At 46.8% G+C, this 26293-nt stretch overlaps 1 protein-coding gene across 4 annotated transcripts in view; it reads right to left on the bottom strand.

Annotated features, from left to right (window-relative positions):
* The window catches only part of SH2B2 (SH2B adaptor protein 2), a 493931-nt gene that overhangs the window by 20220 nt on the left and 447418 nt on the right, over nt 1–26293 (bottom strand). For all 4 annotated transcript variants that reach the window (XM_086954571.1, XM_086954573.1, XM_086954574.1 and 1 more), the window contains one exon: nt 23076–23247. In XM_086954571.1, coding sequence (XP_086810697.1) covers nt 23076–23247 — 172 coding nt within the window. The remainder of the gene's footprint in view (nt 1–23075; nt 23248–26293) is intronic.

Genomic DNA, 26293 nt, shown 5'->3' with positions numbered 1-26293 from the left:
GCCCACATGCCTCGAACATTGGTTTTTCCAAACTACTAAAAGTCTTGTCCGGGCCTTGCTTAAGTCCCATTAGAATTTAAAAAAAAGAAAACTCACTGTAGTCAAACGTAGAGGGTTATAACTGTCAGGTTAGAATGTCTCAAAGCACCCAGCTACTAGTGAAGGTACACAACATGCAGGACCTGGTGGAGGAGCTAAACCTCACCTTACGTATGTCGTAATTGGCATGGCCGCGTTAGCGATTAGCTGAAACTACACGTTGTCCTCCTTAACTTGGCTATATATGAAAACGCCATTTTGAATGTTGCGGCAGCCATCTTAGACCATAAACGGCCTCGTGGCCGGCGTGCCCTTTAGTCCGTTGTCCGTACCACTGACCACTTCAGTCTGCCCAGCAACAGGCTATTTTTAGTACTGGTCAAGCGTGCACATGCGCAGTCCCAACTGACCAGTAAGCCTTTAGGAATGTGCGCCAAACTGACCAGCGGAGTTGTACCCCCTCCAATGAGCTGGCTGTATTCCAAAACATGACCATATATGTACCTAAATGTGTTCTAACTTGTGCCGCCTATCTTTTATTGCCCTAAAACTGTATATAAATCGGGGTCACACCGGTGTTCGGTGTGATACCTCTTGCATTACCGAAGGGTGTTGTTTGAGTGTACCACCACCCCATGGGGTCTTAATAAACTTGTTCTTTGCCTTTTACAGTTTCCGTGCCAACAGTTCTTGAGTGTAAGTGGGTTATCTTCGGAGCATGTAGGCCTTGGGAACCCTGATTACTTCAAATTGGCGACCACGAAGGGACTCATCGGCGACTCGGATGCCCGAAGGAGAGGTCGTGACGAAGGCTTGGAAACTCGCCATGGACGCGCGCTGCCACTGAGTGACCCGAGTCTTGGCTCCCACGGTGTTTCTTCCTTTCCTTCCGATCTGACCTTCCAGGTGGCGCCGGTCTCCGACTGAGTTTGAGTGTCGGTGTTGCTGGGAAAGTGCCGTTTGGCTGATTCGATTACAAGACCTTGGCAGTTGGAATCTGGACATTTGAGAATTTGGGTAACATTTGTGTTCGGTAAGGTAGTCTTCGGACGCTTACTGAAGTTCTATGATTTGTGATCGGTAAGGTAGTCCTCGGACGCTTGCCGAAGTCCTACGATCTACGTTTTGATTTGAGTTAGCTAACATTGTGACTTTGTGATCTTTGAACTCATATGTGTAGTGCACTTCACATAGGCAGGCATGTAGAGATGTTTCTCTAACTTTGTTTTTTTCTTCTGAGCGGCACATTTGTGTGAAGTACTGTAAGTGCCATTTTGTACGGTGTCACGCTTTTGTGATACTTTTTGAACATGCCTGTTTTCAGCACACTCCGAGGGATGTGCTGTCTTGGAAATGGTACCACAATTAGGTTAGCGGAAGCACAGCCGGCTCCCCCAGAAGGAACACCAAATCGCGAGATGTACATCAAATTCGGCCTTCCCCCTATTATGTACAGCAAATTATGGCATAAGTATACAAAGGCTGATCCTGAATTGCAATGGCCACTACATGGGTCGTTCGATTTACGAAAAGTACAGTTTGTGGAGCAATGTTTGTTTCAACGCAGGTCTAGACAAAACATGTTTGATTGTGTGCGAATGTGGGAGAAAGCGGTGCGTGAGCGTATGAAGCGTGAAGTTGCCTTGGCGGACAAAGAGCAGCGCAAGGCTGCTCGGGATAAGGCTTTACAGCTTGAGGAAAAGGAGGCTCAGGAGAAGAAAGAGAGGGAGGAACGGGAACGTAAATTGCAAACGACTGGTCAATTTCCTATTCGCCGACCGCTTTATCCTGTCCTTAATAATGAAATTGATGATTTTTCATTGCTAGATCGGTCACCGCCTCCGTACGTTTCGCCGACGGCACCAGCTGCAGATTCGGAGGATGATGGACAGGATAAGTCGGACCAGAAGGGTGTATCTGCTCTCAGGTTTACTGCGGAGAGGTCCGCACATTTACGCAGTTGGGCTCGTAAAGTGAATAAGAAATGTGTTTCTCAGGATGAGTTGCTTGCGGAGAAGAGGGCGTGGTCGGATCTTGAATTAATGTATTTTTTGTCTAGTTTGGCGGATGAAGTTGTTGCCGCGTATCGTGAACTTTCAGACACGTTAGAACCTAAATCGTTGTCAGTGTATCGTGAGAATTTGGTTAAAGGTGTATTTGATCTTGCAGATGTTGACGACCTATTCAAGCAACTGATCCGGCTGCGAGACGAGACGACGAGATTGCGGGAGGAGCGGAAAAGGAGGCAAAAGGAGTCCGAATCGGAGAATAACGGGCAGATTAAGGAGTGTTCTCTCCGGGGTTCAGATAAGAGTTTTGCATTGCATGTTATGCCTATGCGTGAAGCCGCGCCCTTGTATGTTCCACCTAAAGAGGAAGGTACAGATGATGATAAATCGTCAAAGGATGCGAAAGGGTATTTTGTATATAACTGGGTATACACGCCTTGGAATAGAGCAGATGTTATGGCATTGAAAAATTCTCTACCTGATCTTCGGAAAAATCCGGCGGCATTTTATGAAGGGGTGGAAGGGGCTATTTCGTCTTGTGTGATGACTCTTGTTGATATAGATTTGTTCTTTGGGCTAATTCTACCACCTGATATGTGGAGACAAATTCGTAAAAATAATGATGAAACAATATTGGGGGGCACATGGAAAGAAATAAATGCTGCCGATTTAGATAGGGAACCGGCGTGTAAGCCTTGTCAGTTAATTCTAGATCTTCCGGCAGCTATCTTGATTAAATTAAAGACGCTTGTTCCCTCTAAAAAGATCGATTGGACTATGTTAACTTCGTGCAAACAGAAACCCGATGAAACGGTTTCAGATTTCTTTACACGCTTCGAGGAGGCATTCCATGATTACAGTGGTCAATCTTTAACAGACGATACGGGTCGGCATTTGTTTGTAGATAAGTATGTGGCTAATCTCCTACCGGAGATTGCAAAAAGATTGAAATTGAGTGAAAGTTCCTGGGCAACGGCGACCCCTGCGTCTTTGTTAACTATGGCTCAGTATTATGAGCGGCAGGAATTGGAGGCTAAAGAAAGTGTTGAGAAAAAGGCGAAGGAATTGAAAACGAAGGTGATGTTGGCGCAGGTTCGGGGAACACAGGGTAGAGGGAATGATAGAGGTAGACGAGGTGGAGGGAATACGTCATATGGTCGTACGGATATAGCGGAGGATCAGTGTGCTTATTGTAAGGAGTTTGGGCATTGGGCTGATGATTGTCCGGTACTTCGTGAGCAGCGTAGTCAGCGTGGTCGAGGAGGTGGTAGGTCGAGGGGAGGTTATACGGGAGCGAGAGGTGGCGGAAGTGATCGTGGAAGAGTTGAGGAGAGGGGCCGTGGCCAGGATGAGCGAAACACGTTTGATAGACGAAATCAATATCAGATTTCGGAGGGTGACAATGTGGAGCACCAGGATTATGTGCATGCATAGGACTGCGTAGGATGGGGTAAGGAATCAGTTGAAGTGCCGGTAGATCAGCAGGGTCCATATGTAACAGCGGGTATTCTGGGTTCTACTGATCAATTTCTAGTCGACACAGGAGCTACATGTAGCGCTTTGTCGAAAAACTTGGTTCCAAGGGCTCCCCTGTCTGGCGAAATGATTACATGCGTAGGGTTTGATGGCACACCCTCCCCTAGCCCATTGTCAAAGCCCCTTGCACTATGTCTTGACAAATATTTCAGTTTTGGTCAATTTTTGTTATCACCCCATACGCCAGATAATATCCTGGGTATTGATTTGCTTAAATATTTTCGAGCAACGATACGGTGCGCTCCTGAGGGAGTGCGGGTTATCCTGAATGACAATTATCCTGACCCCGACAGGTTTTATGCTATTTTAGATATTCCAGCTTTGGCCTCTCTACCGCATACGTTATGGGCGACCTCAGATACGGATGTGGGAGAGATGCGTATTCCACCAATACACATTACTGTTAAGGAGGGGGCCCCTCTACCACGAGTGCCACAGTATAAGATTTCTAGAGAAGGTGAAATTGCATTGACACATATTGTTCAGGACTTAATTTCTGCAGGGGTCGTGGAGGAGGTCCCTTACAATGTTTGCAACAGTCCTATTCTTCCGATCCTTAAGAGAGATACTGACGACAAAGTCTATCGCTTTATTATTGACTTGCGAGAGATCAACAAAATTGTCATTCCCCAATACCCGGTGGTGTCTGATATCAAGACCTTGCTTACGTTGGTTCCACCAACGGCCACAACGTTTAGTGTAATAGATTTGAAAAATGCGTTCTTTTCCATCCCTGTCCATCCTGATAGCAGATATTTGTTTGGCTTCACGTTAAATAATAAATCGTATAGATTTTGTCGTGTTCCCCAAGGTTATACTGAAAGCCCTAGCATCTACAGCCAGGCTCTGAAAAGGCAGCTAGATTCTTTTAAATTGCAGTCTGGCGTTGCTCTCATCCAGTACGTGGATGACCTTCTGCTTGCTGCTGACTCTTATGCACAATGTGAAGAAAGTACACTTGCGTTGCTTTCCTTTTTGGCACAGAACAATCATAAGGTTTCGAAGAAAAAGCTTCAATACTGTAGACCTCAGGTGACCTATCTCGGTCATCTGTTGTCTAAGGAGGGGCGTGCATTAACATCTGACCGGATTCAGGCAATTCTCGACACACCTGTCCCTCGCACGCAGAGAGATGTACGTGCCTTCATAGGGTTGACATCCTTTTGTAGACAGTGGATCATGGGTTTTTCACATATCATAAAACCCTTGCTAGCGTTATTGTCCAAAGCTACACCAATGCCCTTAGAATGGACAGATGAATGTCAGAAGGCTTTTGAACAGTTGAGGCAGGCCCTTTGTTCCGCACCCGTGTTAGGCACACCAGATTACACGAAACTTTTCACACTGTACGTGCACGAGAATGATGGGTGCGCGTTGTCAGTGTTAGTGCAACTACACGGGGATAAGCAGAGACCATGTGCATACTTCTCTGCCATTCTTGATCCTGTAGCACGAGGGTTGCAGCAACGGCAGTAGCCATACGACAGAGTGAGGGAATAGTGTTATCGCACAAACTGCTGGTGTTAGTTCCTCACGCAGTAGATGCTCTGCTAAACCAAACAAAGACCCAATACCTCACGAGTGCACGGCTAACAGGATATGAGCTGACACTTTTGGCGCCACATATTACACTGAAAAGATGCGCTACTTTGAACCCTGCCACTTTATTGCCCTATCCTGCCGAGGAGGGTCAGGAAGAAAAACATCACGATTGTGTTTTCCTGACCGAGGAACAGACAAAGGGTCGTGTCGACTTACAGGATGTGCCACTTCCAGATGTGGATGGGGAATTGTGGGTTGATGGATCGTGTTTAAGGCTGCCAGATGGTACGACTTCCGCAGCCTATGCGATCACGACACTTAAGACAGTGGTAGAAACAGCTAGGATACCACAGAAATCGGCTCAGGCAGCAGAGCTGATAGCCTTAACAAGAGCCTGCGAGTTGAGTGTTGGCCTATGTGTGAACATATACACAGACAGCCGATACGCCTTCGGAGTAGCACATGACTTCGGGCTACTCTGGAGAGAGCGTGGGTTTTTGACATCTCACGGAGAACACATTATGCACGGAGAGCTAGTGCGTGATCTCCTAAACGCGTTGCTTGGCCCAAAGAAAGTAGCGATAGTAAAATGCAGTGCCCACAAAAAGATCACGGATAAAGTGGGTCAAGGAAATGCCTTTGCAGACAGCATAGCGAGACAAACGGCTATGTCCCGAACTAGCTCCCCCATGTATGTGATACAATCGCAGGCTGAGCGATGGAGTGATGCTAGAGCAGAAATATTGGACATTCAAAAATCAGCTACTGAAACTGAACTTGCGGCATGGGCAGCAGATGGGGTACTAGATGACGAGGGTTGTTGGAGAAGCAAAGACATGGAGAAATGGAAATTGCCTGCAGCTTACTTGCAGGCGATGGTCCAGATGACGCATGGACTGGCACATGTCGGAGCTCTTGCAATCACTCGGCTGTTAACACGAGTTTGGGAACATCCTGAGATTGCTAATACTGCGAAGAGAGTAGTGCAGACCTGCCTGGTTTGTTTACAACACAATCCTGGAAAGGGGACCCATACTCCGAAAGGAGGGTTCGTTCCACCTTCTGCACCTTTTGAGGTACTCCAAATGGATTACATCCAACTCGAGCGCTGCAATAACCTGAAGTACGTCCTAGTGGTGGTATGTGCTTTTAGCAAATGGGTTGAGGCTTTCCCCACGAAAGACAATACGGCTTTGACAACAGCTAAGGTGTTGCTTAAGGAATTTTTTCCTCGCTTTGGAGTTTGTAAATTTCTGTGGAGTGATAATGGGCCTCATTTTTTTTTGGAAAGATTGTGGAGTATGTACTGAAGGGGTTAGGGATTCTGCAGAAGTTCCACGCTGTATTCCACCCTCAGTCGGCAGGTCTGGTTGAGCGGTACAATGCTACGTTGAAACTTAAGCTGGCCAAAATTGTGGCGTCTACATCGTTGAAGTGGCCAGACGCTTTGCCGCTAGCACTGCTCTCTCTTAGATCAGTACCCCATTCACAAACTGGCCTTACACCCTACGAGGTGGTGTTTGGGCGCCCCATGAATATCTGGGGGTGCCTAAGCCGCGATCAATACATGATGTGCCTTGTGTTATGATGAACGACTATTTGGCACGATTAACAAATGATTTGCTTTCTATTCATCAACAGGTTCGAGAAGCGCTCCCTGACAACTCTACTGGAGAGGGCCATGATCTCCGCCCTGGTGACCACGTGATGATCCGGTCGTTTGAGAGAGCGAGCAGTCTGGAGCCCAGGTGGAAGGGCCCCCAACAGGTCCCCCTTGCAACCCGAACCGCTGTACGAGTGACCAACAGGAAGCGGTGGGTGCATTCGACACACTGCCGCCGTGTCTCTCCGGATCTAGTGACTCCTGCTGTGCTGACTGACTACAAGGAGATTTTGGAGAAAGAAAAGAGCCCAGCTGTGACGTCGGCCGAAGTTGAGGGAGCCTTCCCGGACCACGCTGTTGCCGGACGAGAGCACTACAACCTGCGTCCTCGATAAGAAGATTTTTGTTTTTCTATGTGACTGGTTGGTTACCGCTCCAGGTTTGTGAAACGGAAACCGGGAATTCCAAGGGGGGGGGGGATCAGTTCTGCCAGTGTAGCGACACCCGTCTTGGCCCGGAGAAGAAAACAACGGCTACCTCGGAGTTCAGCACCGCATTTTTCTTTTTTTTTAGGTATACACGTACGTGTATCTGAGACTCTGAACAATTTGTATTATTTGAGACTTTGCACGAACATTCCTGAACTATGGCATCAACGGCAGCACGAGATAAACGAATATTAGGTGCCATTCTCTTTGTTTTGACTATTGTGGTGATAGCTGTGATAGCCTGGGTAGTTGAACTTGTGGTGCCTGTACGAGAACATTTGCTGCCGACTACCCCGGCTCCATCTGAACATTTTCACTTTACATTGCCCTACCATGAAGAGCGACATCGGCAAACTTACCTGAATAACAGTTTCATTCAGATTCTTCATCACACACATAATATGACTAATACCTCGAATTGCTGGGTGTGTGGGATGTTGCCGGGGCACCAGAAGAGAGGGGGTACCCCACTCATTCCACTCCCGTTTTCGCATAATGGATCATGCAACGCCTGGTACACCCTCCTCTTTACTTTGAGATGGGCAACGAAAGGGGGGGGGGTGCTTTTCCGTTTGAATAAAGTATGCTCCCATGACAAGGATGGGTTTCCACGGGCTGAGGGTACTCGATTTGAATGGGAAGAGTACAGGCCCGACAACGTGTCTGCCCCGCGTGTGTACAGCAATCAAAGAAATATTAATGTATCTAGCGCACATGTCATTAATGTCATTTCTACTAAAGCCGATTTGTGTATTAGGAATAAAGGTTCGATTGCAGTGGGGAAAAGTGAATGTAACACTACTCTCACTTTCGACAGTCCGAATGGCATCTCATTTGTAGCATCACGAAACACGTATTTTATTTGTGGCACGAAGGGTTACCATCAGCTTCCATTGGGATGGTTGGGCACATGCTACGTATCGTTTGTGCTACCTCCTGTATTCATTGCCCCACCAATGTATCACAATGATTATACCTTGTATCATGATTTTGTCCTGAATAGGGTTAAGCGGACTGTTGTTCTGGATGACATAGACCAGACCGACACTGCCTTGCAACAGTATGTGGACTTTAATTTGGGACTATTTTCCTTCGTGGGGGCTGCATTGAACAGTCGGAAGATAAGACGACTGACACGTGTTGTTGAGGCTGTAGCGAATGACACTGCCATTGCCCTGGGAAACATCACTGAGGAACTACAGATTTCTAGAATTGTTACGCTCCAAAATAGGATGGTGCTGGATGTAGTTTTGGCTGACCGTGGGGGGGCATGCAGAATTATCGGAAGCAGCTGTTGTGTATACGTACCGGACAATTCTCCATCTGTTTATGATGCCATATCCAAGCTCCACAAGATCGCAGCTGAGATACATCCGGACAATGGAACTTGGACACTTTCAGGATGGTTCTGGTCCATGCTTACTACCTGGGGCTGGAAACTGTTGACGATTCTATGTATAATCGTGGGAGCAATGTTTTTTATATGCCTATGTATTCAATGTGGCCCGGCCTTATGTTCTATGTGCCTATCAGCTTGCATACCCTCAAGACGAGCTCTTGCTCATGACAAAATGATGCTTCATAAAGAAGTAACCCAAATAATGTTAATAGACATCGAGGACGAACATCCTGATTATGCTCACTATGAGGTAGATTCAGCTAAACGCTAAAAGGGTCGTCTGTCGTAATTGGCATGGCTGCGTTAGCGATTAGCTGAAACTACACGTTGTCCTCCTTAACTTGGCTATATATGAAAACGCCATTTTGAATGTTGCGGCAGCCATCTTAGACCATAAACGGCCTTGTGGCCGGCGTGCCCTTTAGTCCGTTGTCCGTACCACTGACCACTTCAGTCTGCCCAGCAACAGGCTATTTTTAGTACTGGTCAAGCGTGCACATGCGCAGTCCCAACTGACCAGTAAGCCTTTAGGAATGTGCGCCAAACTGACCAGCGGAGTTGTACCCCCTCCAATGAGCTGGCTGTATTCCAAAACATGACCATATATGTACCTAAATGTGTTCTAACATGTGCCGCCTATCTTTTATTGCCCTAAAACTGTATATAAATCGGGGTCACACCGGTGTTCGGTGTGATACCTCTTGCATTACCGAAGGGTGTTGTTTGAGTGTACCACCACCCCATGGGGTCTTAATAAACTTGTTCTTTGCCTTTTACAGTTTCCGTGCCAACAGTTCTTGAGTGTAAGTGGGTTATCTTCGGAGCATGTAGGCCTTGGGAACCCTGATTACTTCACGTACACTTGTCTTTCAAGGAGTTGAGGTCCTTATGCAAACTTAAAGATATCCAAATGGGCCTGCATCCAACCAAACAAGTGCTCCAGGAGCTCCTGGCTGAGTATGCTAAGTGCCACCCCTCTGAACAAGGTGATGACCAATCAGATGGGGAAAGAGAGAAGGAGGAGGATGGAGACCCCCCCTCATCTCTAGGGCTCTGTTGTAGGGAAAAGATACGACGTTCACCAAAGGGTTATAAAAGAGAAATGTATATTTATTAATAAGCTACAGAGATCAGCTGGTGTCCCTCTCCATGCTAGCAGGCAACTGCCCCACCAAGCAAAGAGAAAGAACACATCTGTAATGAAGAATCCAAAAGGAATGCACAAGTTAAAGGGACAGTGCAATGAATGTAATATAAAAGTAAAACAAGATACAACAGGCTCCCATACCCTTGACTCCAAGAATAAATCTCTGGTGTCCTAGAGACAACACAGGTGGACCAGGTCCCAGAGAAGACATTGGGAATAGCCCCAATGAAGAGGATAGCTTCTTAGCAAGCTGGTCAAGAGATTAGACCTAGAGTCAAGACTCCTGGCCCTAGAGAAGGAAAGGAAAGAGATGGGTTTAGCACCCATCAGTGGTGGCAGCAATACTAATAATAAGGATAGAGAGGAATCTTATGATCCTAAAATCCCCAAAGGGATTGCCCCTAAATTTCAGGAGGGTGATGATATCACCAAGTGGTTCACAGCTTTTGAGAGGGCTTGTGAAGCCAGGAGGACGAAGACTTACTGGGGGGCACTCCTGTGGGAACTATTCTCTAGTAACTGCAGAGACAGACTTCTGAACCTCTCTGGGCCTGATGCAGGGTCCTATGATCTCATGAACAGAACTCAGATTGAGGAATTTGGACTTACCAATGAGGAGTACATAATTAGATTCAGGGGGACTCACAAAACTCAGAACCAAATCCTGGATTGATTTTGTAGACTACCTGGTCAAAACACTGGGTGGCTGGTTAACTAGAAACAATGTGCATGACTTTAATGGAATTTACAACCGGTTTATGAAGGAACACATATTAAGTACCTGCATTATTGAGAAGTTGCATCAGTATCTGGTAGACCTAGGTCCACTTTCTCCCCAAGAGTTAGGAAAGAAGGCAGACCACTGGGTCAAAACTAGGACATCCAAGGAGGGTGACCAAATGAAAGGGGTCACAAAGCATCCCCAGAAGAAAGATAGTGAATCCCTTAAGGATAAAAGTAAGGAGTCCACCCAAAACCTGTCCAGGAAGGTGGGTCCAAAGACACCTCACAAACTAAACCAGATTACCAAGGTAAGAATTGGGAATCAACAGAACATGGTGTCACCACTGTCAGAAGTCAGGACACTACACCAAGGACCCTAGCTGTCCTAAAAACAAGATCCCAAGTAGAGATCCAGGGGTGACTAGTGTAGTTCCAGGGGTTGCCAGTGTACCATGGGAGGATGGCTCCTCAGATGAGGAAGTCCTCCTAGCCTTCAACTGGAAAATTGGCCCAAAAGGTTAGGTCGAGATTCCAGAGGGGAGTATACACTTCCACCACCTACTGGTGAATGGAATCCCAGCCACTGCCTTGAGAGATACCTGTGCCAGTCACACTGTGGTGCATAAAAGGTTGGTACTCCCACACCTGTATGTCCCAGGGGAAACAAGAGTAAGGGCGTTTCCAGGGGGAGTCAGTGTTAGGCCTGTGGCTGTAGTGCCCCTAGCCATAGCTGGGTCCCTTAGATGGAGAAAGGGGGTAGTCAGTAAAGACCCCCCCCCCCATGATAGTCTCCTGGGGAATGACCACTTAGAGGTGAGTCTGAGCCAAAGAGAGGTACTGGCCCAATCCCAAGCCTCACCCAAGAAACCTGGGATGGCTCAACCTGCAGTCAGTGCAGCTAAGCCCCAGAAAAGTGAGAAGGAACAGGATAGGAAAGGTGTGCACCGGTTAACCACAGTTCCAGTTGGCCAGGGAGATTCTATCCCAGTGAGGGAAAACTCCATAAGTGGCGCTGGTAAAGCCACTCATGCCACCAAAAAGACCCAACTAGTCTGGCAACTGCCCAGCCTGGGTTGGTAGCTCCTCAGCTGGCAGAACGCAGGATGGAGGAAATGTGTTCACTACCAAGGGTAGTGACCCCCCCCCCTAACATACAGCAATAGACAGACAGCCAGGACCCAAAGAGACCTGTAAGATAGCCCCCTCACTTGCCAGTCAGGAGCTAAAGGTGCGGTTCTGAGCACTGACAGCTATCAGCAGGATGTTAGCCTTCATGGCAGCCCTATCCTTGGCATGGTGGCCGAATCCCCTGCCAAATAGCAAGCTAGGCCCCCTGACCCTATTGGTCATGGTGGGGTAGCTCAAACTGTGTGTAACGTCTGGGGGTAAGCTGGGCTTTGCCCTGGCTAAGTTAGACTTTACAGAGGTAGGCACCTCTGAAACCAAAATAAAAAGATGGGGTAAGACACTAAAGAGCAAGGAGAGGAGCTTTGGGAATTAGGTCCTGAAACTGATAAGGTAGGCCAGCTCTCCAAAGGGACTGACCTAGACAGAAGGATATAAGGCAGAGTAGGCCCTGCAACTAAAACCACTTTCCAACTCTTCCTCGCTTGAAAGACTAGGAAGACTCTCCCAGCATTGGCAAAGTCTCCTGGCCTTTGGGCTGGGGGGCGGGCGCTTGTGTAGGAAAGTGGGTTTATCTTGCAGTAATCGCCCCAATTTTTGCCTGATAACTGATGCACTTTCCCTTCGTGTGCCCCAAGTCCCTGCCAATCAGGTTCCGGGGCCTGTGTTCCTTCCCCAAAAAACAAACCCAATTGTCATGTCAGCTCCTGGTAAATTGTACCCTAGATATCCAGGTCACTGTGACCAGAGAAGACCCCTAAAGGCTGCAGCCCAGTTTGTTGCAGTACCACATGGCAGTGTTGTTCGTGAACACCTGCACTACTCTTCCTTTGACAGAAGGAAGGAATGCTTTCAGTGCAAGACTAATTTCCCGGAGCTCCAGAAGGTTGATGTGGACCCCAGACTCCGCCGGAGACAAGAGGCCTCTGATCTCCACCTCTCCCATGTGGCCGCCCAGTTCCAGAAAAGACACATCTGTCACTACTGTGAAGTCTAGTTGGGGAAGAGAGAGGGATCTGCGGCTGACCCAATCCTGGTTCGTTAGCTACCACTGCAATTGGTGTGCAGTGCCCACTGAGATCTGGATGACATCGGAAAGATTCCCCTGATGCTACGCCCACTGCAACTTCAGGTTCCACTGCAGAGCCGCATAGCCACCTGGCATGGTCCATCAGCAGGATGCAGGAGGCCATGAGGCCCAGCAGCCTCAAGGTCAATCTCACCGAAAACCGGGATAGAGGCTAAAACATCAGTATCATAGCCTGAATATCCCGAACTGGCTACTCGGGAGGATAAGCCTGAAACTGCGCTGTATCCAGAACTGCTACGAAAAGGAGTTTGAGAGGGAATCAGTTGCGACTTCGGCAAGTTGATAGTAAACCTCAGCAAATGCAGGAGGCCTGCCGTAGTCTGAAGGTGGGAGACCACAGCCTGGAGCAAGCCCGCCTTCAACAGCCAGTTGTCGAGATAGGGGAAGACTGGAACCCCTGATCTGACCAGATGAGCTGCGACCACCGCCATCACTTTCGTGAACACGCGAGGGGTGCTGGTAAGGCCATAGGGGAGCACGGTAAACTGAAAATGCTTGTGGCCTACGATGAACCGTAGGTAACGCCTGTGGGCTGGCAGGACGGGAATGTGGAAGTAGGTGTCCTGCAAGTCCAACTCTACCACCCAGTCTCCATGGTCGAGAGCAGACAGGACCTGTGCTAAGGTCAACATTTTGAACTACTTCGGAGGAAGCGGTTGACGTTCCTGAGATCCAAGATAGGACGCAGGCCTTTGTCCTTCTTGGGCACTAGGCAGTAGTGGGATTAACAACCACAACCTACTTCTGGGACAGGGACTCATTCAATGGCTCCCTTGGCAAAGAGAGCTGTAACTTCCTGACCGAGAAGGGCCACGTGATCATCTGACATGCGATGGAGTGTTGGTGGCATGAGGGACGGGTACTCTCAAAGGGGAGGGAGTAGCTCCTTCGGACTATCTTCAAAACCCACCTGTCCAATGTGGGGGGGTCCAATGGGGTCGGGGGAGGGGTGTGCAGACGGATCCAGCCACCCACTGGCGGCCCTAAAAGGTTAGACTAGGAAGGCTTAGAGGCTGCTGCAGAGGGGGCACTGGCGCACTGGCCTGCCCGCTGGGCCCCGGACCCACGGCAGTGAGTCCCACGTTCCCAGCCGTGCAGTAGCTGGGTAGTTTGCGCCGGCCTGTGACCCTGGGTGGAACATGATGGAGTACCCCTTCCTTAGCCATGAAAGGGGCAAAAGAGACAGACTGCACAGGCTAAGAGGTGGCAGCGAGGCCCAAGGATCTCGCCGTAGCCCTAGAATCCTTGAAGCGCTCAAGTGCACTGTCCGCCATGTAAAACAGGCGATGGCCATCAAAGGGCATGTCTAAAAGAGTTGATTGGACATCCCCAGAAAAGCCAGTGTATCTCAGCCAGGTGTAGCGCATTAGGACTACTGAAGTAGAAATTGTTCAACCCAGCGAGTCGGCGGTGCCCAGCCCACAGCGGATGGCGAACTTTGCTGTGTCTCTTCCCTCTGCGACCGAATGGGGGATTGTGACCCGGGTCTCCTACTGACAATGTGGCAGCACCTGCGCAACTGTATCCCACACAGAGTGGGTGTAACAGCCCAAGAGACATGCGATGTTCAAAGACCGCAGTCCTAAGCTGGCGGAATAAAATATCTTCTTCCCAAGATGGTCCAGCTTCTTGGATTCCCTATCTGGTGGAGCATAAGGGGAAGCGCCTTTGGATGTTAAGGCTTGGACTACCAAGCTCTCGCGGGTAGGGTGTTGGGAGAGGAAAATGGGGGCACCCAGGGCCGGGCTGTGGCGTCTGACAATCATTCTATCCAGAGGAGCCCCTGTGCTGGGCTTGGACCAAGTGCCCAGAAGGATGTCTGTTAGGGCCTCATTGTACGGCAGCAGGTGCTCAGAAGAGGCAGCTTCTGGCTGAAGCACCTCAGTCAGGAGATTAGTCCTGACTGCCACCGTAGAAGCTCAAGGTCCTAGGCCTCAACCACCCTACGCAACACCACAGCGTAGGAGGCTCCCTCCTCCGTGGCCATGGTAGGGGGAAAAAGCATGCCCCGGTCTGTGGAGGTAGCCAGACCACTGGCCTCACCTAACTCCTCCTTCCAGTCCGGCTCATCAAGATGGTCTGCCAAAGGGTCAACAAACCCCTCCCAGTCCTCCTCACCTTCCTCTGGCTGCCACTCATAGCGATAGGGACGCCAGGGTAGAACAGTGGTACAAACGTACCGGTTAGGACCGGCATCGGTCGCCACCGGTCTGGCACCCTGTCCAAGTCGAGGGAGAGGTCGGGGTCGACGCCGGCCGGGGAGGGAAGTGGCGGAGGCATAATCAGAGACAGTGCAGGAGGAGGTGACTTGAGGTTGACCGGCACCGAACTGGATCCAGGCCTGGATCCCTAGGGGCCCTGCGGCACAGGAGCCCCCAGCATCAAAGTCCAAGAGCCTTCAGCCGATTCAGCGGGGCCCGAAGGCGCGCCGGCAGATTCGGGCTGCCCAAAGATGGAGGAGAGCTTCGTAAAATGCACAAGGCTGGGCAGGGGACGCTCCGGCTCCAGGGAATGCGGGGAAGCTTGGAGCCGTTGAAGTAGGCTCTGCAGGAAGAGCCGGAGGACAACAATCTTCCGCGTCCCATGCTGGCCAACGGACAGGAAGAAGGCAAACAGCGACTGTGCTTCTTCACCTTCATCTTGTGCTTCGAATTACCCGAAGACTTCGATTAGGAGCGATGGTGATGACTCAGTGACTGGTCCCGCAATCTCGAGCGGCACAGAGCTGACTGCCGGGCCTCCAAAAGCTTTCGAGACTGCTCTCGCAAAGACTTTGGGTTCATGACCCGACAGTTGGAGCACGACTTTAAGTCGTGGTTGCGCACCAGGCATCAAAGGCACACAAGGTGTGGGTCCATGACTGACATCAACTTGTGACATACCTACGTGCGTCAGGAGTTGAACAACTCGAAAAAGATGTTGACAAAAGTCGAAAAATCACTAGTCAAAAAATGACTAATGGTACCACTCTCTCCGAATATGCGCTGGCTGTTGCGGAAAAAGAAAGAACTGACACCAGCGCACAGATACCGCTACGTCCTCTCAGCGATCACGACGCAACAATGAAAAGGGGAGTCGACCGACGCGCCAGGGTACTGCTAAGGAAAAATTCTCTGGATCCTTTCAGACATTGCAGTGAACACAAAGTCATTCATTTTCTCGTTATTCATTTGAAGTTAGTTTAGGGATAGCAAGAATTTAATTTGTTTTTATTTTATTTAGAGTCACTGCTACCTACAGCGTTTAAATAAGTCTACTTTTTAATTTTAGAAGAATTTAATTTAGAATTTTAGTTGCCATATTGTTAGGGCAAGATTATCTTTTAAATGAAATTTATTTAGTATTATGGTGAAGGTTATAGTTAAGATGAGGTATGTTGGATAAAGTGATGAAAGGTCAAAGGTCAACATAATGGGCATTACCATTTTATAGATATGAGGTAATAGTGTAGGTTAAAGCAACTGTGTAAAGTAATGGAATTGGGAAGTAATGGTAGTTGCTGTAATTCCTTGCAACAACTGCAAGCACAGTTCTCATTGGACTTTTAGGAAAGACTGCTTATAAAATGCAGGACATAACATATCTATCACTGTGTAAAGGTAACCATGTCGGAGCAATGATCTCTTGTCAACCGGGGGACACTTATCAAAAGGAGTTGTACACAATTCACAACACTGGGTACAATGCTGCACACCTTGCAATAATACTGTGTTTAAGGGCATATCAAATGCATTAAAAGGTAATAATATTACATTGGTAACTTGTAGTCATAAATTAGTTTATTAACAGTATTAAAAAAATCATAAACATTATCATATAATTGACAAGAAAAAAAGTGTATCAAAGCCTTTTCAGAAACAGATTTCAAAGGGGAGAATACAATATATCAAACCTTTTTAGAAATATATTTTAACGAGGAGTGTACATTTGCTCTGGCATAAATATGTATCTCAATTTTTATCTAAAACATCAACCGAGAAATTATCACATCATTTAACCTGGGAATTACAGACCAAATTATATCCTGTCCAGAACCACGTGATATCGTATGACCTATCTTAGACATGCAATTGTCTCTGTAAAGGCAGAGTTTTATCCAAGAGCAACTGTTACTCTTTCAATTCTGCCCAATCTCTCTTTTGACACATTCAGTCAAACACACTGCCATGTTTCAAAGGGAGTCTGACTACATCATCTCTACATGAAAAGTAGTCCTCAACTAGATTTCAGATAAGGATAGGGCCAGCAGGGACTATATCAGCATCAGCCCCACAAACCTCTAATTGAGGAGTTTCCTTCTACATCATCAGCAAGGATGATTAGTCTTCCATCAACTCAAATCTGAAGCCAAGAAATTAATTTCTGGACTCCGTTTTGCTAACATTGTAAAAAACAACCGCAACAACTTTGTCTCAATGCATCACTATAGCAAGACTTTTCTGAGACATATTAAAAATGTTAAAATTACCCCTAGCCTTAAAAAGCCCAATCTTTATCCCGGACTATTATCTCAATACCGGGGCAGTATCAGATCTTTCTTGGTTGGAGAATGCCATGGCTAGCAACTCAAATTAACTCCATCCCCGCCAGGCATCAGTTTCTGGCAGACTATCAATCTGGTTCTGGCCATAATGGAACCACTCCGAAAATCCTGGACAATATCTATCATGTGTGTGACGGTGGAAACTCCATCTACTTACTCTGCTGCAGCTGTGGGTGGCATACAACATGATTGACAATTATATTCCTATCTAGACTTTAAAATACTAAATGGATTTTTATGGTAGGGTTGGCTTTTAGAGCACCTTGAGCAAGTGCAGTAGTGGTTTACTTAACCCTAGTGGAATTGGCCCAGATTCGTTCAGGAGGCTTTCTCGGCTTAGGTGTAGCTGGACTTAATGCAGGCGCTGATCCACCTAAATAGGAGACCTCTTCTGCACAGCTTTACAGTTTTGGGCGGCCAAGGTAGCTGCCAAAGAGCGGGCCATCCAACCAAAATTCCTTGGTGCAGCGAAGGTAGTAGTTAACCACCCTCCAAGGATCCAACCAATGCAACCCTTCCCCCTCTTTCGTAGGATAAGGTGGAGAGTAGATAGTCAGAAGAGTGATGGATTGGGTAAAATGGAAAGCAGTGACCTTAGGGTGGAAAGCAGCTCTGTTCCCCAACTCCAACTTATCTAGAAATATGGGAGTTGAGGGCAACAGCTAAAATCCTGCAACTTACAGACCTTTATTTATAGCATAAGTGAAAGCAACCAAAAACAGTTTTCAGGGTCAACATACGAAATGTGCAACTGTGAAAGACCCCAAGTCTCCACCAAAAAGGTAAGAATCAGATTTAAGTCCTATTGAGGAACCAGAATGGGAGTTGGCGGAAAAAGATTGGTTGGGCCCTTGAGAAAACACATCACAAAAGGGGACATAAACATGGATGGCTGATGTGGCAGACAGAGGAACGCAGACAAGGCAGCTAAATTACCTGTCACAGTGCAAATGCACATCCCATTAGGCCAAGTGAAAGCGCAAATTGCAGCACGTTAATTTGGCCTGCAAGGGATGATCACCATTGTCCGCATACTATGCAAGAAAACTGTCCCAGCTGCCAGAAAAAGCAGATTTAGTGGAGAGGCAACACAGACAAGATGAGGCAACACAGACAAAATGATGTATATCACCTCCAGTGGCAGCTGAAAGGAACTCCAATCTCTAAGCATATAGGTGGAGGTCTCAAAGATTGGGTTGCAGAGCCACCGCCCCTATCTGGGAGAGGAGGTCTGGTCCGAGTGGAAGGCGAAGTGGGCGACATGTGGAGAAATGCAGAAAGTCTGCATACCACACCCTTCTTGGACAATCCGAGGCAATAAGAATGACTTTGGCCCGGTCTTGGCAAATATTCCAGAGAACCTGAGGAATCAAGGGTTTGGGGGAAACGAGTAATGCAGCTGAAAGTTCCAGCTCAACTGAAACACATCCCCCAAGGATTTCATCAACAGACACTGGAGGGCGAAGAGCCATGAGCAGAGCGATAACCGGGGAAATGTGCTGAATTACCACCCGAGCAGAGGAAGGCTTTTTCCATGCCACCATGACCAGGTTGAATAAAGTCTCTCTGGAGAGGAGAAAGGGTTAGGACGAGATTGATGAGGCAAAGAGAACCTCAGTGAAGATATTGCTCTTCCTCTCAGTCGTTGGCAACTGTAATTCCAGCACCTCTGCGGCCTTTGACATGACCTTGTGCAAAGACAGAACTTGAAATCCAAGGGGTGAGAGGTCCTAATCCAGATCACCACCAAGGAAATACTCCACAGGGTCAGAATCTGTACCAAATATTTCATGGCAAAGTGCTTTGTAACCCTCCTTTTCAAGTAACCTCTGGGCCTCTCTGCAGGAGCAAACCTGAGGCTTGACATCGGGCTGCGGCACTGGTGACGTTGTGTCTGGAGCCAGAAGAGGCATCAGCAGAAAATAAAAAGGAGAAAATATCTTTCGCTTTGGAAATCTTGAGTGTCCCCTTGACCACAGCCAACTCTCCCTGAGGCTACCACCTGATTCCCAAAGAGGCCTCTTCACCTCTATGAAGCATTTACCACATATTTGAGGAGTATTTAACTCTTTATGGAGTCGGCTGGGACTAGATTGCCAAAGGGTAATCAGTTACCACTTCCTATGAGGATTCAGTAACTTTTCAATGGTTTGAGATTAGAATTGTGGTCTCAAATCATTGAAACATACTATTCTGAATCGTTATTTGTAAGAAACGCCCTTTCATGCCTTTCCAAATTGCCACTCGTTATGGGCCACAAAACTCACTTTATGAGTTGATAATTTGTAAATCACAGGCTTTGCGTCAGCAAAATAGTTTTGTACATCTGGCCCATAATTCTCAATAGTTTTGATTCCATTTTTTTTAGACCTGCCAGCATCAGGTTACCCTTTGATTCTCAGCCTGTGGTCGAGAATTCAAATTCAACTGTTTATTAAATCGATGCTTTCACATAAGAATACATGGAACATCATTTAGGAGATGAATTAACGAGGATACCCTGGACATGGTAAGGGTTAGTTAAAGGTAAGCAAGAAATATGAGCCTTGGTTCCGCATTACCTGAATAGAGAGAGAAAAAAAAGACTCTCTCCATTAAAAGGGAAACCGTATTTGATCTGTGCTTCTTGTGCAAGAGCAGTAGCATAGCCAAGCTCATGTCTTCTTGTTGGACTACACGCACAGACCGGCTTAGCAAATAAAATGTTGCAGTTTGATCATCCTTCTGTCATTCCACATCCTTCATCTGAAACGCTGGGCAAATGTGGCCTAGAACTTTACCAGTTCCTTCAATTCTAAAAATGAAATCTCAAAAGTAGGGAACCAGAAATGGCCTACTAAAGACTTTGGCTGGTGGTCTAGTAAAATAATCTGTGGTTAAACAGTTGTGGCAGGGCTCTCCTGGTAATCCATATGTTACATACAAACCAGGCCTGCCTGCATTGCCACAAAAACACACTAAGGGGCAGAAGTTAGACCCTAAATTACGGTCGACCCTAAATTACGGTCGCTAACAGGTAATCGTCCCGTTTCGTTTGTGACCGTAATTTAGGGCATGGCCATGTACAAACATCATTTTGTGAATTAGTAAATTTTACCGATTTGCAAAAAGAGGTTTGCGACTCACTATTAGGAAGAGGCATGCCAAGGGCGTCACTTCCTAATAGCGACTTGCATTTGTATGTATCAACTGCGGTTGCAAAACACAATTTCAAGTAGAAGGTAAACCATTCGCAAAAAAAAAAAAAGACTTTTTTACAGGCAGGCAGTGGTCCTAGGGACCACTGCCTGCCTTTAAAAAACTAAACTGAAAAGTTTCATTACATTCCGTTTTTCTTTAAGGTAAATGGCCTGCATTTAAAAAAAAACTCCTTTATTTAAAAACTGTCACAGACATGGTGGTCTGCTGACCCCAGCAGGCCACCATCCCTGTGAGTTATAGCCATTCCTAATGGGGTCGCAAATTGTACCTGCCTCATTACTATTAATGAGGCATGCAATTAGCGACCCCAGTAAGAATCGCAAACAGTGTCTGAGATACTGTTGTACATCCTAATTTGCAAAAAGCAAATTGTGAGTCGCAAATGGGACGCAATTTGCGAGTCACAAATTGGTGGGTCGTACATCTGGCCCTAACTGCTTAGAGCTAACTAAATGTTATGTTATGTTATTTATTCTTTTATATAGCGCTCGGCTACTCAAAAAGAGTGTCCCGGCGCTTTATTGGAGAAAGGAAAGACTGCGACAGAATAACATAACACCAGATAAAAGAATAAACGGAGTGCCAGACAAAAGCTCACAGTAAACAGACTACTGAGTAAACAGCCAAGTTTTAAGGCCTTTTCTAAAAGCCAACAGACAGGTAAAAAATGTGCGAGTAGTCATCATTTTATTCACAAATGTATTTTGACATTTGTCTCATTAACAAAACACAAATGTATTTTGACATTTGTCTCATTAACAAAACAAAGAAAAATAGAAAACATCCGTTCTCTGAAATCCGCAGAGCTATGTGTAGTTATTACAGCCTAGGCCAAAAGAGACTTGGAAGTAAGGAGAACTGGTTACATTTACTCGCCTCCTTTGTACGTCTGCAAAAGGGACAGTAGTCTAAAGCAGCAACATATGAGCTGCACCCAAATGCCTGCCCTCTTCTCTACAAGAAAACAAAGGTATAAAAGACAACTAGAATTAGGTAGGAGCAGCACACATGAGCTGATTGCGGAGGGGGGACTTGATTATGGATTGATTTCAACTGGCTCACAAGCAGCGTAAGGTATGCAGGGAAAACAATGTGGCTAGGCATAACAAAGATAGATATCTAGAATACATGTAGAACTCTTATGCAAATTCAGTACATTTTAGACCAATAAAGTAGGCATGTGTGAAAAAATATATTTGGTGCATTTTTAGGGGTTGTGCTAACTTTAGTTGACTGATGGGATTTTTGAAATAATAACATTTTTTCTAATACAAATGATTTGCAGACAAATTATGCATAATAAATAACTAAACATTAAAAAGATGCCAACTATTTTATGTTATCTGTTTCCTTCAACTAGCGTGAAGCTTCACCGACATCTCCCCTTGCAGATGAGCTATCTCCTGGAGTTTGTCTAACTCCTAACACTCCCTTCTGTCTAATAGAGCAAAGCGAATGAGAGCAAAAAAGCGATAGACACCTGCCTATTCTTCATTTCACCAAAAAGAGTATGATACATTTCTTTCAGTGGTGGTGGTGGTGTGAGCGGGAGGGGCGCGGGTGAGTGATGAGGAGATTTACCAGTAGTGCCTCTCCCCCTAAATTGTGGGGAACACTACAAGACCATCACAATTGGTCTTCTTGACTAGAGCAACTTTTGTAATCAATGTCAATGTTATGGCTAGCTCGGCCAGCTGATATCATGCAGAATTAAGACTGTGGTCATACAAATCACCTCCACAGAAAGAACGATGTCACTTACAGGTTTGTTTCACAGTACATTCTCTACCTAAATAGTTCTAAGTTCAATGCTGAGCAAATCCCATAATCAACTGTTTCAAGAAAGAGTAAAGGGGCGAGGGGTGTTCGTACATTATATATGTAGAACATATTTGAAGAGATTCTTTGACATATGGTTTAACTATCATAATGACAGCTCCAAAACCACAGAGCTTTCCCATTGTCATGGCCACTAGGATTATGCAGTAATGGAGGACTAAATTATGTGGTAGGGTTATCTAAATTATATGGCAATGAAAGTAAAGTATGAGACATTATGCAGGGAAGCTAAATACAACTTGCTCAATATAAACATGTCACTAATGTAAACAGTTAAGGGCCATGTTGTGTTGATTTTTCTAAACCGGACAATAAGGCGTTTCCAACTTGCAGCTGAGGCAAAGAACACTTTTGGCAGTTGAAGAGTGTGATTTTAAGAAAACAAATGCTGTATTTACTGGCACGTGGTACTCTTCCGGATTGGATGTCCCAAACCCATCTTCAATCTCAAACCCCAAAAGTCAGCATTTGTTTTATTTACAGGTGGACACTCCACCTCTTTTTATTTCTATCAAAATGCGCTGCTACTGGGTTTCATGTTGGATTCCAAACTGCATCAAGTTTTTCATACATGGACACAGTAAAAAGTGCACAATTCCAGCAGCGCCTGCTATAAAGCATAGGACTGCTTATTAATTCTGCAAAACTGTACAAGAACTGATATCATGTATCCACTGCTATAACCATATCAAGTCAAATAGGCTTAAATTACAAACAGTGGTGTGGCATGGTGGGTGAGTACTTGTATAAACTGCTAAGTAAATAGTAAGTTAAATTAGAAGATTTCGTACCAGTGAGAGAGCTTTGAGCCACAACGTAACTGCGAAGGGTGATGTCCGAAGCACCGCCAGACTCCAGAGGGATGGGGTGGGTGTGAAAGTGCCTCAGCATGTCGAAGATGGTCTGGAACCAGAGGTGCTGCACATGGCACTGGCCGTTTTCATTCAGAGACAATCGCAGGTGCTGCAACAAAAGATGTAAAGAGCACAATTAAGGAATTGTAATTTATATTTTTAAATAACGACTTGAGAAAACAGCATGAAAGGGGAAGGAGAGAGTGCAGGTATATGCAGAGATTACTCTTGACTGGAGTGTCTGCGAACTGGCCTTAATAAGTGAACACATTCTGGAGACATTAAGAGATGGATGTGAAGAGGAGTCAAACAGCACATTTTCATGGAAACAAAATATTGCAAACCCTCGCCACAGCTAAAAATCATCAACTTCATTCACCCACAGCCTGCAGGATAGTCGTGCTTTTTTGCTAATTATGAAATGAGGCAGTTTGAATGAGTAACAAGAAGTGAATGTTTCTTTAAGTTTGTGGCAATATATAGACCCATCTAACAGAATATCTCCTCTCCTTGAAATCACTTCATGGCTTGATTTAACTTCTTCCGCTGCTGAATTGATCTGTTGCTACTACAGGACGGTAGACTTTTATGTATGTTAAAAGATGGCTATTTGCTGTACGACCGGAGAGGGATCCTGGACTGGCTGAGGAAAAACCTCCAGGAACCCACAGGGTGAGAGGAACTTTTACGTTACACACCAAGAGTGGAAAGAATGGGTAAGTACTTCGTGCCTCACCTTCACATGTGCAAGGTACTAGTCTGATTAGGGTTTGCGATATGAGCAAACTAGAGCTCACCCAAGAGGTCTCATCGGCATTTGGGACACTTCAGAAGTTTTCAGGAGAATTAGAGGTGATTGGGATGTGAACCATTGGTCAAATGTTTGGCCTCTTATGGCCTAGCCTGAATATACAAAATATGGGCCTTTAAAGACTGAAGTTTCTGTTCAGGTTGTCAACCTTGATAGCTCTTTCATTTATTAACTCTTATTTTTATGGTCGTAGTTTTGAACCGAGTAAAGTTATTCATTCAATATTATTATGCTCCGAACACGTACGAGGCTGCGGATCCCTTCCATGTGCTCCGGGTTCCTGGCTGCTAGGGTGCCAGACACAGGAGGCGTTGGGTGAGGCACGTGAGGCTCAGTCATGCTTTAGGCACCTCATTGCCAAAAGCACAAGTTACTTACTAGTGCAATGATATATCTGTAAGAGACTTTAGTTTGGGATAGATTCCTTACTTAGAATATCCCCAGGCGTCAGCCTGGATCCGGAAAGTTCCTCTGCTTAGCAGTACCTCTGCGCGCCAGTAGGTGGCATCCTGCGGCTCCGTGTCCACCACCGGCGCCGAGATGACATCACAGAGAGCACCTAGGCGCCACCCATGCGCGCTGACGTCAGTTCTGTAAACAACTATTCCGCGCCGAAACGCAAAGCCATGCAAGAGACTGACAATTGGTGCATAAAACTAGGGCCCTAAAAGGGAAGACCTTAACCCTAGTAATCAGTTCGCAGAACCGGGAGGATGGGCGGGGCAGTAAGGAATCTATCACTAACTTAAGTCTCTTACAGATATATCGTTACACAAGTAAGTAACTTGTGCATCTGAAAGAGACAAGTTAGTGATAGATTCCTTACCTTAGAATAGATACCCCAGCAATACCAACCCTGGTGGAGGGTCTGCGGACATGGTTACACCAGAAAGTCACAGAAGCAGTCTCTCTGGACCGGACTGGCAAGGCAGTAGTGCTTTGTAAACGTGGGCAGCAAGGCCCACGTAGCTGCCTGATAAGTATCCTGCAGGGGGACACCACGTCCAAAGGCAGGAGTGGCTGCTGTTGTCCTGGTCGAATGGGCACACAGCCCCACAGGAGGCCCCCTCTTGGCCAAGGAGTAACATGCTTTGATGCACAGAACTACCAACCGGGAGATGGTCAGTTTGTTCACCGCCCGACTTTTTTTGGTGCCAACGTGGCCAACGAAGAGTTGAAAACCCACCCGGAACTGCTGTGTACGCTACAGATAAAATGCTCACGCACGTTTTGGGTCCAGACGGTGGAGCCACTCCTCTTCCCTTGAAGGATGCAGAGGCGGAAAGAAGGTGGGCAAAGTGATGGTCTGCCCGATGTGAAAGGGCGTGACAACCTTTGGCATGAAAGACGGACGGGTCCTGAGAACCACCATGTCCGGATGAACAGAAAGGAAAGGAGGTTTGGAAGAAAGAGCCTGGAACTCACTCACTCTCCTGGCAGAGGTGATAGCTACCAGGAAAGCGGTCTTGAGAGTAAGAATATGTAAGGGGCAGTTATGAAGGGGCTCAAAGGGAGTGCACATCAGAAAAGTCAAGACAAGATTCAAGTCCCACTGAGGCATTATGAAGGAAACTTATGCGTAATGCCTTTAAGAAAATGGTTAACAACCAAGGACTTAAAAAGAGAAGGCTGATCTGGAAGCTGTAGAAAGGCAGAGATGGCCGAAAGATAACCTTTGATAGTGCCCAGAGCAGAGACCTGCTGGGCCAAAGAGAGAAGGAACAGAAGAACCTCAGAAAGCGGGGCAGAAAGGGGATCCACAGTCTTAGCTGTGCACCATGCCACAAATCTGTTCCACCTACAGGCGTACACTGTTTTGGTGGAGGGATGCCTAGCTGCCAGAATGACATCACAGACTTCGGGAGGAAGATCGAAAGGTGTCAACTGTCGCCGCTCAATCTCCAAGCATGGAGGTGGAGGCTGGACTGGTTTGGTTGGAGGACCGTCCCCTGCTGCAGCGACAGAAGATCCGCCCGAAGAGGTAGACTAATCGGGGGGAGGGGGGTGGTCGATGCTCATGCTCATACGGCTCAGGATACCAAAGTCTTCGAGCCCAGTCCGGAGCCACAAGAATCACTTGGGCCCGGTCGCGCATGATCTTCTTCAGCACTCTGGGCAGAAGTTGTATAGGCGGAAAGGCGTCCAATAGACCGTAGCTCCACTCGCGACGAAAAGCGTCCCCGAGCGAGTGCCGCCTTGGAAATTCTAACACACAGAACCAATGACATTGCGCATTCTCTTCGGTGGCGAATGGATCTAACCAGGGCTCTCCTCACTGCAGAAAGAGACCTTGTGCCACGTCCGAGTTCAGAAGCCATTCGTAATCCACCATGAACCGCGGCTG

The sequence above is a fragment of the Lissotriton vulgaris genome, chromosome 2_1 (assembly GCF_964263255.1).
Source record: "Lissotriton vulgaris chromosome 2_1, aLisVul1.2, whole genome shotgun sequence".
Classification (NCBI taxonomy): Eukaryota; Metazoa; Chordata; class Amphibia; order Caudata; family Salamandridae; genus Lissotriton; species Lissotriton vulgaris.
The sequence above is the reverse complement of the archived record's forward strand: the minus strand, read 5'-3'. Positions and strand labels throughout refer to the sequence as shown.